The 12,493-nt window shown below is 46.9% G+C and overlaps 1 protein-coding gene across 1 annotated transcript in view; it reads left to right on the forward strand.

The window, feature by feature from the left end:
* Positions 1 to 12,493, forward strand: part of LRP4 (LDL receptor related protein 4) — a 50,464-nt gene that overhangs the window by 34,940 nt on the left and 3,031 nt on the right. The window contains exons 29-37 of the mRNA XM_045065943.1: positions 87 to 305; positions 473 to 607; positions 1,481 to 1,589; positions 3,282 to 3,426; positions 3,700 to 3,813; positions 4,269 to 4,404; positions 8,133 to 8,200; positions 8,750 to 8,837; positions 10,419 to 10,560. Of these exons, the coding sequence (XP_044921878.1) occupies positions 87 to 305; positions 473 to 607; positions 1,481 to 1,589; positions 3,282 to 3,426; positions 3,700 to 3,813; positions 4,269 to 4,404; positions 8,133 to 8,200; positions 8,750 to 8,837; positions 10,419 to 10,560 (1,156 nt within the window). The remainder of the gene's footprint in view (positions 1 to 86; positions 306 to 472; positions 608 to 1,480; positions 1,590 to 3,281; positions 3,427 to 3,699; positions 3,814 to 4,268; positions 4,405 to 8,132; positions 8,201 to 8,749; positions 8,838 to 10,418; positions 10,561 to 12,493) is intronic.

The following is a 12,493-nucleotide window of genomic DNA, read 5'->3' on the forward strand; positions in this document are numbered from 1 at the left end:
AATAAATATGCTTAAAAGTCTGTGGGGGTATCCAGTCTACCTCTGGTCAGTCGGGTCAGTCAGCCAGCCCTGGGCTATTCCCTCAGGAGAGCGGATCTGAATGGCAGCAACATGGAAACAGTGATCGGGCGTGGGCTGAAGACCACCGACGGGCTGGCAGTAGACTGGGTAGCCAGGAATCTGTACTGGACGGACACGGGCCGAAATACCATTGAAGCATCAAGGCTAGATGGTTCCTGCCGCAAAGTGCTGATCAACAACAGCCTGGACGAGCCTCGGGCTATTGCCGTTTTCCCCCGGAAGGGGTAAGTTCATGGCCGGCAAAAGAGACCCCCAGGGAGGAAGGGCCTGATGAAGAGTCCCTAGGAAAATGCCCATGTACTAATGATGTCAGTGTGTCCTCCCCTAATTCTCCGAGCTTCTGGGTGCCATCTTCCCTTGCTTTGGTGATGATGGTGGTATTGTATCTCAGGTATCTCTTCTGGACCGACTGGGGCCACATTGCCAAGATTGAGCGGGCAAACTTGGATGGCTCCGAGCGGAAGGTCCTCATCAACACAGACCTGGGTTGGCCCAATGGCCTTACCCTGGACTATGACACCCGCAGGTGGGAACCCTGTCCCAGGAGCTTCCTGGAAATTGAGTGGGTAGAGGAAAGGATGGTGGAGAGTCAGACAGTGAAAACAAAAAGATAGAAAGCTCCTTGGTAGGTAGGGAGGAAAAAAGCGAGAAGGATGAGGGGATGTATTCTTAGAGCAAGGGTTGCTGAATCCGGCCCTCAGTCCTCAGATGGATTTTGTTTGTGTGGTTTACAAGTTTTTGATTTGACTGTCTTAAGCAGAGCCTGTCCTCTGGTTGGACCACGGATCCCATGACCCCCTACTCATTGGAGGCTGATTTTTTTTGCGTTTGTTACTCTTCTGATCCCTTCACTCATTAGAATTTGCAACTCCTCATCTAGATCAAAATGCTAGAGGAGAAGAGGGTGAAAGGTGCTTCGAGGCAGCCTGCTTCCCTTTCTACCCCCCAGAAGAAGGGAAAGGAATCAAACTCACCTGGAGAGTCGGGCTGGAGAAGAGGAATGCCTTCTCCCCTTAGCCTCAGTGAAGTCTTTGTACAGCAAGATCTCTTCTTTTTTTCTTTTTTCTTTTTTTTTTTTTTTTGGTGAGATCTCTTCTTGAAGAGTGCTCCTAAGAATTTGGACTTTGATTCTTGGGATCAGATGAGCCTGGAGGTTGACTTCTCTAAGATCACAAGGCTCTCTACCCAACCCTAGACAGCTCCGGCCCCCTACTTGAGTTACCAACTTCCCTTCTTCAGCTTTGGGACTCGCAGTGACCTCTCTGATCAAGGCCACCTTTTGATGACTCACAGCCCCTGCTGGGTCAGCTCAGGAGGGGGACAGATAGCTCCTTGTGGGGAAGGACTGGGCTTCTTGGCAAGCAATTGGGGCAGCCACCTTCTCTCTTGTCCTTCACAGGATCTATTGGGTAGATGCACATCTGGACCGGATCGAGAGTGCTGACCTCAATGGGAAGCTACGGCAAATCTTAGTCAGCCATGTCTCCCACCCCTTTGCTCTCACTCAGGTACTGGCTCAGGAGAGAGGTAACTAAACCTCCTTGATGGGGGGGTGGGTATTCCTTTGGGATCCCAAGTTAGTGGCCTCAACCCTAGTTGCTACACGACAGACAGGCTATGGAAGCTCATTTCTGCACACTGAAGCCTTGGCGCCATGTGTCTCCTAGTCCCATCCCACTACTCCATGTTCTAACATTTGAGGGAGGGACTTGAAAATGCAGATTCCTGGGCCCTGGGTGATAAAGACTCTGCTTCATGAGCATTGGGCTTAGGGAGGTACATTCTAACAGGTTCCCTGGTTGATTCTAATGCTATGTTTCCATCAGCTGAGTCCAGGCAGCTGGCTTAGTGGCTGTAGGGTAGAGGGGCTATGAGCCCAAGTATTGAGGCAGCCAGCCAGTTGGTACGTTTATTGAGCCTCTAATCTGCCAGCTCAGTGGGTTCAAGCGCTGCCTGTTCATTGAACAAGTGCAACTTTGGACAAGATACTGAACTTCTCTAAGCTTCACTTACCTAAAAAATAAATAAGTTTAATAATGGTGTCCTCCTGGGGTGCCTGGGTGGCTCAGTGTGTTAAAGCCTCTGCCTTCGGCTCAAGTCATGATCTCAGGGTCCTGGGATCGAGCCCCACATCGGGCTCTCTGCTCAGCAGGGAGCCTGCTTCCCTCTCTCTCTCTGCCTGCCTCTCTGCCTACTTGTGACCTCTGTCTGTCAAATAAATAAATAAAATCCTAAAAAATAATAATAATAATGGTGTCCTCCCAAAATATGTGCAAAGCATTAGCACACGTATCTGGAACTCAGTCGTGTTGTTTTTAATCATTTTAATTATCACTGGCTGACATTTTTGAGTTCTAACCCTGTATGATAATTCAGGGGAAAAGGAGATCTCTCAAGCTTGGGGCCGAAACAGGGATCCTCAGTCATTTAAAAATCTTTGTTCATTTTTGACCAATGTCCACTTATCTGTATTGTGCATCGTATCCTACCAGTCAATAAGATTTGGGCCCTGCCTACTGATAGGCTCTCCCTACCCCGTACTCCAAATGTAAAACTATAGGATGATATTGAATATGGTTTTTCAATCTCCAAGTGTCCCCTGGTATTTCTGATACATACCCGGAAGCAGGAGGGGAACCATCTTCTCTGCATTCCCCACCCCTGGCCAAGAATCTGAGGATCATTGCATTAGAAGGCAGCTTCCCCCAGACGTAACCAGAAGATTTGGGCCAGGGCTCTAAGTGAAGGGCCCAGAAGAGCCAGGATCTTAGAAGGACCCCTTGCCCCCGAGTTCCTCCTATTTACTAGGTACGAGAAGTCATTTATTCATTGAGCCACGTAGTCAACTGACTGAGAATTATGTGTCAGTGCTAGAAATTGAGAGATAAATGAAATGCATTTTTGTCCTTGAAGGACTTAGTCTTACATCACGGGCAGGTAAGCAGATGACCACAGAGTGTCAAGTGTCTACAAGTGTTACTTGTAGAAGGCGCAGAGCAGCATGGAGGAGGGAACTCTGTATGGACTGGGGGAGATGTCCCGGACAGTGCCATATTGGGGGACACACGGAAGTTGGTGTGCTGGATAAGAGACAAAGAGGGCATTTCAGCAGAGGGAGTACACGTGCTGAAGCATGCAACTCTGCTGAGGACAGACTGTTGAATAATATCTACTCTTTATTGGGTTTTCCTGTTGAGTAGCAGGACAGATGGATCTATTGGACAGACTGGCAGACCAAGTCAATCCAGCGTGTGGACAAGTACTCAGGCCGGAACAAGGAGACAGTGTTGGCGAATGTGGAAGGGCTTATGGATATCATTGTGGTTTCTCCTCAGCGACAGACAGGTGGGCTTTCTGGGTCCTGAGCCTGCTTCCTTGCCATCAGTGGGGTGGTGGGTCTCCCCAAGGACTCTTAATTACCGAGACATTTAGACTCACAGGAGAGCCTTTTGGCTCCCATTTCAATCCCGTAGGCCTTTTTCAGCCCCGTGTGGTTGTACCCCTTCTGCCCTACTGCCCCTGGGAATGAGGTGCCCCGGAGTTCCTCCTTACTGAGAAGTGCCAAACTGGGAGACCTGATTCTATCCCAAACCAGACACTCACCCACTCTGCCTCTAGGGACGAATGCCTGTGGTGTGAACAATGGAGGCTGCACCCACCTGTGCTTTGCCAGGGCCTCGGACTTTGTATGTGCCTGTCCTGATGAGCCAGATGGCCGGCCCTGCTCCCTTGGTGAGTTGCACTGGACGGGCCCCTGGACCAGCAGAGCAGGGGGCAGGGGCAGGGGATCATCAGCGTCAGCTCTGTCCTTCTGGGTGGGATCCCCCTCAAGGGGTTTTATAGCAAAGTGACTGGGAGCAATGAGCTTGAGCTTTAGAATAGCACAGACCCGGGTTTGCCTGGCTTCTGGCATTTACTAAAATGGAATTCAGGTCTCCTGGTTCCCTGACCCCTGCTGTGGCCCGTATATTACTGTCTTTCCTGACCTTTGTGGACCAGCTAGCCATCCAGAGCTACTAACATTGGAGCCCAAATCCGTTTTATTTACAGTATGAAGAGGCTTTAATGAGGGTGCCTAGGATAAGGACAGCTAGAAGACTGTTTTGTCAAGTGTCCCAGGTGTTACTCTTGGATCACATGTAGAGATCTGGGGCTCCAGGGGCTCATGCAATCCTTTTTCTCTCCAGTACCTGGTCTGGTGCCCCCAGCTCCCAGGGCTACCAGCCTAAGTGAAAGGAGCCCAGTGCTACCCAACACACTCCCTACCACCTTGCGTTCCTCCACCACTCGGACCCGCACATCTTTGGAGGAGGTGGGAGGAAGGTAAGTGTATTCGGTATGGGATTCAGGGCTCTTTCTTCCAAATCACCATCCCCTTTCCAGCAGAAGACCATGGTGTTAGCTTAGTCATTCTGGCACATGGGCGGTAGAGCACATCGTTAGCTACCAGGCCCTGCTTTTGGCGCTGGAGAGGATATTTTGACTTATAGACTGTTGCAAGCGATTGTCTTTCTAGCTCTGAGGGCAAGAAGCTTTAAGTGCTTAGAAGATCTCTAAGGAAGGGACGCCTGATTGGCTCAGTTGGTTAAGCCGCTGCCTTCGGCTCAGGTCATGATCCCAAGGTCCTGGGATCGAGTCCTGCATCAGGCTCCTTGCTCGGCAGGAAGCCTGCTTCTCTCGCTGCCTCTGCCTGCCTCTCTGCCTGCTTGTGTGTACTCTCTCTCTCTCTCTGGCGAATAAATAATAATAAAAAAAAAAGAAGATCTCTAAGGAAGAGGGAAATTATTCAGGAGGAGTTTCCTACATGGTGTTCCTTCTTCCTTTCTGTGATGTTTGCTCTCAGGTAACCTGATTAGTATATTGTCTTGTCCTGCAGTTTGCTTAGAAACCACAAAGTCAAAAAAAAGTAAAAAAAAAAGAAACCACAAAGTCATAGTGGTCTCAGGGCTGTGGTTTTATGACCTGGGACATCCTCAGGACTGCGGTTGGCTTATAATGACCTCAAACACACACACACACCCTGTTATTAAATAAGCAAGCATAACCATGAACAGTTCTCAAATCAAGTATAAAATATTGTATTTAATTAAGTTGATGGTACTATTAATTTAAGATGCATCCCGATTGAGAATTTCAACTGAGAAAATGACCAACATCAATTGTGAGATGCCAGTGATTTTAAGACACATTCCTGTTCCAGAGGTGTTAGACTATAGAACAATGCACATCTTAAAACTGACTTTTATGGCTGAATAATATTGCATTATGTATTAGGGCACCTGGGTGGCTCAGTTGGTCAAGCATCCAACTCTTGATTTTGGCTCAAGTCATAGTCTCAGGGTTGTGAAACTGAGTCCCACATTGAGCTCTGTGCTCAGCTCAGAGTCTGCTTGTCTCTCTCTCTCTGCTCCATGCCCCCACTCACGCTTTCTCTTTCTCTCAAATAAATAAGCAAATAAAATCTTCAAACAAAAAAGAAAGACAGAGAGGCGCCTGGGTGTCTCAGTGGGTTAAGCTGCTGCCTTCGGCTCAGGTCATGATCTCAGGGTCCTGGGATCAAGTCCCGCATCGGGCTCTCTGCTCAGCAGGGAGCCTGCTTCCCTCTCTCTCTCTCTGCCTGCCTCTCCGTCTACTTGTGATTTCTCTCTGTCAAATAAATAAATAAAATCTTTAAAAAGAAAGAAAGAAAGAAAGATTCCATCATATATATACACCACATCTTCTTTATTCATAAGTTGTTTCCATGTCTTGGCTATTGTAAATAACACTGTTGTGAATGTGGGGGTGCAGGTGTCTTTCTGAGATAGTGGTTTAGTTCCTATTGTTACTGTTTTGATGTCTATCTTGCCAGACATTTTCTTTTGAGACATTTTTTCCCATTGTAATATACTGTCTCTTTAGTATCAACTTTAGCTTAAAAAGATAATTAGCGACTTCAATTCTGAAAAGCAGAAACATAATAATAATCCCAAATGAGAACTCTAGACTCATGTCTTTAAAATTATAAAATTTGCATGGTGCCTAGATGGCTCAGTAAGCAGAGCATGTGACTTTTTGAGCTCAGGGTCAAATGCCACAATGGCGTAGAGTTTACTTTAAAAATAAAAAAGAAGGGCGCCTGGGTGGCTTGGTCAGCTAAGCATCTGCTTTAGGCTCAGGTCATGAACCTGGGGTCCTGGAATTGAGACCGGGGTCAGGCTCCCTGCTCAGCAGAGAGCCTGCTTCTCCCTCGCCCTCTGCCCCCCTTTCACCCCCCAACTTGGGCCTGCTCACACACTCATGCCCACTCACTCTCTCCAATAAAATCTTTAAAAAAATTAAAAATCAATAGTGTAAAAACTAGAATTGGAAGTATTAAGAAATGAATGGAATAAAATCATAAAATTTACACAGGATCACACTCATTCTGTTTGCCCCATTTTCTCCTTTTGGAAGTTTATATAGAAAACCAAACATCAGGATATAAACATGTATCTTTTTCACTAACTTCTGAGTACTGGAAATCATGATTAATCTGATTTTCTTTAGGATAATTTAGAAAACTTTCGAACCCTACTCAGATAATTTTCTAACAATCAGAGTCTGTTTGAAGACTCTGTGTATCTTGGTTTCAAATGCTCTTGCAAATAGCTTTTCTCTAGCCTTTTAGGGGATGCCTTTAATTGCCTGTTCATAATGTGCCACAAAGAAGTTACCTTCTTAGCATTTCAAGTTGGTTCTCTGAGCCCTCCCTCTGGATGTCTTGCATATTCCCTTGTGAAAGAATGGAGAGAAGAAAAACAATTTTTTTTCAAGGTCTGTTTAGACCTTGTGCTACTCTGTATCCAATCAGAGGTTTGCTTGGCTGGTAGCTTCTTCCAACTCATCCTGGTAACTTAATAAATCCTACCCCTGGTATCCTTAGTGTTCTGTCAGCAGACGTCCAGCTCACTTCCAAACTGCTTCTCTTCTTTAGAGGAATCTTTTTTAAAGAGTACATATTTAAAAACCCATTTAACACGGGGCGCCTGGGTGGCCCAGTCATTTGAGCAGCTCGGGTCATGATCTCAGGGTGGTGAGATCGATCCTGCATGCACCCCCACATCAGGCTCTGTGCTCAGGGAATCTGCTTGGGATTCTCCCTCTCCCTCTGCCCCTCCCCACTTGTTCTCTCTCTTTATCTCTCTTAAATAAGTAAATAAATCATTAAAAAAAAAAACTATTTAAGTTGTGCCTGGGTGGCTCAGTGGGTTAAAGCCTCTGCTTTCGGCTCAAGTCATGATCCCAGGGTCCTGGGAATGAGCCCCGCATCAGGTTCTCTGCTTAGGAAGCCTGCTTCTTCCTCTTTGTCTCTCTTTGCCTGCCTCTCCGCCTACTTGTGATCTCTGTTTGTCAAATAAATAAATAAATAATCTTTTTTTTTTTTAAGATTTTATTTATTTATTTGACAGAGAGAGATCACAAGTAGGCAGAGAGGCAGGCAGAGAGAGAGGAGGAAGCAGGTTCCCTGCTGAGCAGAGAGCCCGATGTGGGGCTCGATCCCAGGACCCTGGGATCATGACCTGAGCCGAAGGCAGAGGCTTTAACCCACTGAGCCACCCAGGCGCCCTAAATAAATAAATAATCTTTAAAAAAATAAAATAAAAAACTATTTAAACATGACTCATACTGATTTCTTTGGATTTCCTGGTTTGTGCTTCTGATGTCTCTCATTAGATACAATCAAATATCTGAAAGCCTGACTCAAAAGTCTTTTTCCTGTCCTTCCCAGGACATATATATATATATTTTTTTTTAATTTAAGAGAGAGAGATTGGGGATGGGGTGGGTAGTGGCAGAGCAGAGGGAGAGAGGGAATCTAAAGGAGGCTCCACACCCAGCACAGAACCTAATGTGGGGCTCAATTGCATGACCCTGAGATCATGACCTGAGCTGAAATCGAGAGTCAGATGCTTAACCGACTGAGGCCTTCAGGCTCCCCCTCGCCCCAGGACTTCCCCTCTTTCCTGGAGGAAGGCAGGATCTTTATCAAATACAAGTAGCCTTCACCTACAGTTTTCTCTGCCCCACAGATGCTCTGAAAAGGATGCCCAGCTGGGCCTCTGTGCGCATTCCAACGAGGCCATTCCTGCTGCTCCAGGTGAGCCCTCACTGCCCAACTGTTCAAAGACGAAGAAGCTTTAAGACACCAGAGCCTCCACTGATATCATCCATTCATGGAGACTCTTTGGGGTTGTTGAGCCCGTGTCTCAGAGTAAATCCACAGAAAAAATAATATTAGCTAGCTACCACTTACAGAGTGCTTTCAACATGCCAGCCATTTGTTAAGCTGTGTATGTGTGTGTGTACCTACACATGTGCACGTATGTACGTGAATGTACACACTCAGCTTTCACTGCCACCAGGTTAGGAACAGTTTATTATTTACATTTAACTGATGAGAAAACACAGGCTTCAAGTCAAGTGTTGTGCCTTAAGTCTCATGGCTAGTAAGTAGTGGACCTGGGGACAGAGATGCTGGCAGGCTGATAGGTTTCTTCTCAGCCCCCACCCCTGTGGCCTCTTCCCTGGCCGTTCTCAGACACTTTGCCATCCAGGCCCTACCACAGGAGCCCCCCATCTTCCCGCCCCTCACACCAGCTGGCGGACTGTCCTTGGTCCCAGCTTAGCATGACTCTGTTCTTCCTAGGGGAAGGACTTCACGTCAGCTACGTCATCGGTGGGCTCCTCAGTATCCTGCTGATTTTGCTGGTGATTGCAGCTTTGATGCTGTACAGGTAACCTCAGCCTCATCGCGGGGGGCATGTGTCCATGGGTCCTCATTCACACGGCAGTGATCTCGGGAAGCTCCACGCCTTGCTGATCCAGCCTCTGACCAGCCTCATGTCGAGATGGGTCCCTGGTCAGAGCCGCAGAGAGGACAGGTAGAACCTGAATCCTGACTCTTCTTCACCATTCACGGCCTAAGCAGGTTCCTCACATTACGACCCAGCGGCCCTCGGGACTTTCTTTATAGGCTAGGATGCTAAGGGCACAGAGGGTATAGCCCGAGGTCACACAGTAAGAGGCAAAGCTGGGACCGATGCAAGCATCTCTGCTTTTCCACTACTCTACCTCCTCTCAGACCCTGGAAGTTGGAAAGGCCTTTTCCTCACATAACCACGGCCTCTACTGTAATATTATTATTTGACCTATCATTGCTAAGTACAATCATCCTGGGAAGGTGGAGTGTGTCATTTTCAGTTTAGAATCCTCTTTTTACAACCTCGTATGTTTTTTCCCCAAATGCTCTAAACACTGCTTGCAGCAAAATTCCAGGATTTTGCTCTGCTGCTGTGGCTTCTGCTAATAGTAACCACCACCACCACCACAACAACACGCTAATAATAATAGTCTTACATAGTGGATATGTATGAATGCCCTCAACAATGGTTGTAGTACAAGTATTATTATTCCTCACTTTACAGATGAGGATCAGAGGCTCACAAAGTTTAGATTATATCTACCAAGATCCCAGCTAGTAAGTAACAGACGTGGATTGACACAGATCTATCTTGACTCAGTATATCAGCTATCCACTGCTGGATAGCAAATTATTCTGAAACTTAGCAACTTAAAATGACAACCGTTTATTATCTCACAGTGTGGGGGGGTCAGAAATCTGGATTCAGTTTAGCTGCGTGCCTCTGCCTCATGGTTCTCTTACAGACTTCAGTCCAGGTAGCAGCCAGGGCTGTGGTCTTATCTAAAGGTTTGACTGGGGAGGCAGTCCCTTCCAAGCACACTCATGTAGCTGTTGGCGGGATTCAGTTCCTCACAGGCTGTTGGACTGAGGGTCTTGGTTCCTTGCTGACTGTTGGCTGGAAGTCTCCCTCATCACTTCCCTGCCTTGTGGGCCTTCCTAAAAAACACCCGACAACATGACAGCTTGCTTCCCCAGAGCAAGCATAAGCGAGAATGAGGGAGGAAAGGCAACCTAAGATGGAAGCTACCAAGTTTCTTTGGAACCTAATCTAGCATCCATGACTTTTGTAAATTCTGTTAATCAGAAGTGAGTCACCAGGGCTGCCTGGCTGGCTCAGTCAGTGGAGTGTGTGACTTTTGATCTCGGAGTTACAGGTTTGAGCCCCACTTTAGGTATAGAGATTACTTGAAAATAAACCATTAAAAATAAAGTAGAAGTGAGTCACCAAATGCAGCCCACACTCAAGGGGCAGGGATTCAGAAGGGGTAAAGACCAGGAGGCGGGGATCACTGGGGCCATCTTAGAGGCTGCCTACCACTTTCAGGTTATAGCTTCCCCAGATGTCATCCCCATAAACATATGAACTAATTTCTCATCACCTTTCTTCCTAAAGACACAAAAAATCCAAGTTAACTGATCCTGGAATGGGGAACCTGACCTACAGCAACCCCTCCTACCGAACTTCCACTCAGGAAGTGAAAATTGAAGCAATCCCCAAGCCAGCCATGTACAACCAACTGTGCTATAAGAAAGAGGTAAAAATCACAATTTATTTTCAAGACGGGGTCTTGTTTTTAGAGAGGGAATGGATATGCTCCAGTTGCCTGAACGGATCAGTGAGGGGTGCCAGGTGGTCCCACCTACCATTTTGGAAGTTATAGTGAACACAAGAACTGAATCTGATATGGGATTCTGGAGAGATCTAGACTCTCTGAGGGACCAGATTGAGGGACCTTAGTGAGAGCAAGGTTAGTAAGCAGATTCCAGAAGGTCTAGGTCTGAAAGTGTACACCTCCCTGCCAGGAAATATTTTCCCTGGCTCATAGGTTTTCTCTTCTCTAGTGGTCATTCCCCTGCAATGAGGCTGCACCCCTCTGAAACACTCCAGATTCCTAGACAACACCCAAAAAACCTGAGAGCTCCTGGACTCTCCCTTTTCTAATCCTCTGATCCAAGCTGTTGGCACCTAGGGCTGGGAATGGCTGGGTTTCTTGCTATTCTTCCTCTTATCACAGAGTCTTAAGAGATTTCTGTAGAATTCTGAAGGTTTACATGCTTTTGCTCTCTTAGCTCCTTTGTTGCTTCAGTGAAAATTTATGTGCTGAATGTTTAGGCTTGGAAAATAGTCCCATTTCCACAAGGGACCGGTATCCCCCAATTTCAGGCTTTCCTACTCTAATATGACCCTTGCTTCTTCCAGAATCCTGTAACCTTTCATCAGCAGTTCTGTCCCTTATGAAACCCTAATTGGTCTACTCGCCTGGCCTGTCTGGCATAGTTAACGCTTGCCCTCACCTCTCCAGGGCTCCCACGCATAATGAGTACATTTTACATAACAATCACATGCTTTCCGGATCCATGCATTTCCATATTAAAAAAGCTTCCACGGGGAGCCAGAACACCACCTGCAGGGCTAGTGTGCAGTTTCAGGGATGGTAGAGCCCTCCTCGATTAGTATGTTTGAGAGAAAGACTCCTGGGTCTTAGGTTCCTAGAGTGTCTGATGCCCCCAGAGAAGAACCATCATAATGGTCCTAGGTTAGACCTGAAAAGTGTGTGACCTCCTTCTTCTGTTGTATACTTTTCCTCAGCAGCTCTTTCATCCCTCTGACAGTCTTTCACCCTTTCTCTTCTGATTTCCTCCTGATTTCAGGTACCTGTTGCCATGTGTTTGGAGAGGAAAGAGTGTTCCCTTCCCCCCACCCCCATCGCCAGTGCCATGTCCCTCATCTCTCCTAACCTACCCAGCTTGTCTCTGCAATGAAGACACTGCATGGCTCGGTGTAATCTGATGCTAATTTCAGCTCCTAGGCTGTGATGCGGTGTGCTTGTGTGCTGTCTGTCTCTGCTCTGTGGACGGAGCTACCACTCCTAGAGGGCCATCCTCAAAGTCTCCTTTTTAATGTAGGAGCTCAATCAGGAGAGCGTGTCACTCTTGATCTCAGGGTTGTGAGTTCAAGCCCCATGCTGGATATAGAAATGACTCAAAAATAAAATCTTTAAAAAAACAAAAACAAAAAAACTATAGGGGCTCAGTTAGACATCTGTCGAGTTGAGTTGTTACTAAAACAGAGGAGCACTTGCAGAACTCTTGGCCAGAATGCCGTCCCAGGACAGAAACTATGGCATGGCCCGTTTTCTCCTGGTTACCAGTGGCATGTCAGTTGGTATCCCCCAGAAACCAGGAGTAAGCCTACCCTTTGAGAAATCCATCAAGGGAGAAGCCTGAGTAGAACTTAAGGCTGTCCTTGAAACAATCCCAGGTTGCTCAGGAATGGCCCAAGACTCGTAGGAGCAGAACCAGAGTGGCTTCCCCAAAAAGGTGATAGGTTACAGGACCCCAAAGGATTGACACTCAGAACCCAAATAACAAGATTTTCTGGATCCCTCCTGTCTGACCTCCCACAAGTTTTCTCCTTAACAAAATTAGAAAGAAGAGAATCGAGAATAGAAGAGTGCAGAAGTAGTT

This window comes from Mustela putorius, unplaced genomic scaffold (assembly GCF_011764305.1).
Source record: "Mustela putorius furo isolate JIRA1106 unplaced genomic scaffold, ASM1176430v1.1 tig00003859_pilon_pilon_pilon, whole genome shotgun sequence".
Lineage (NCBI taxonomy): Eukaryota > Metazoa > Chordata > Mammalia > Carnivora > Mustelidae > Mustela > Mustela putorius.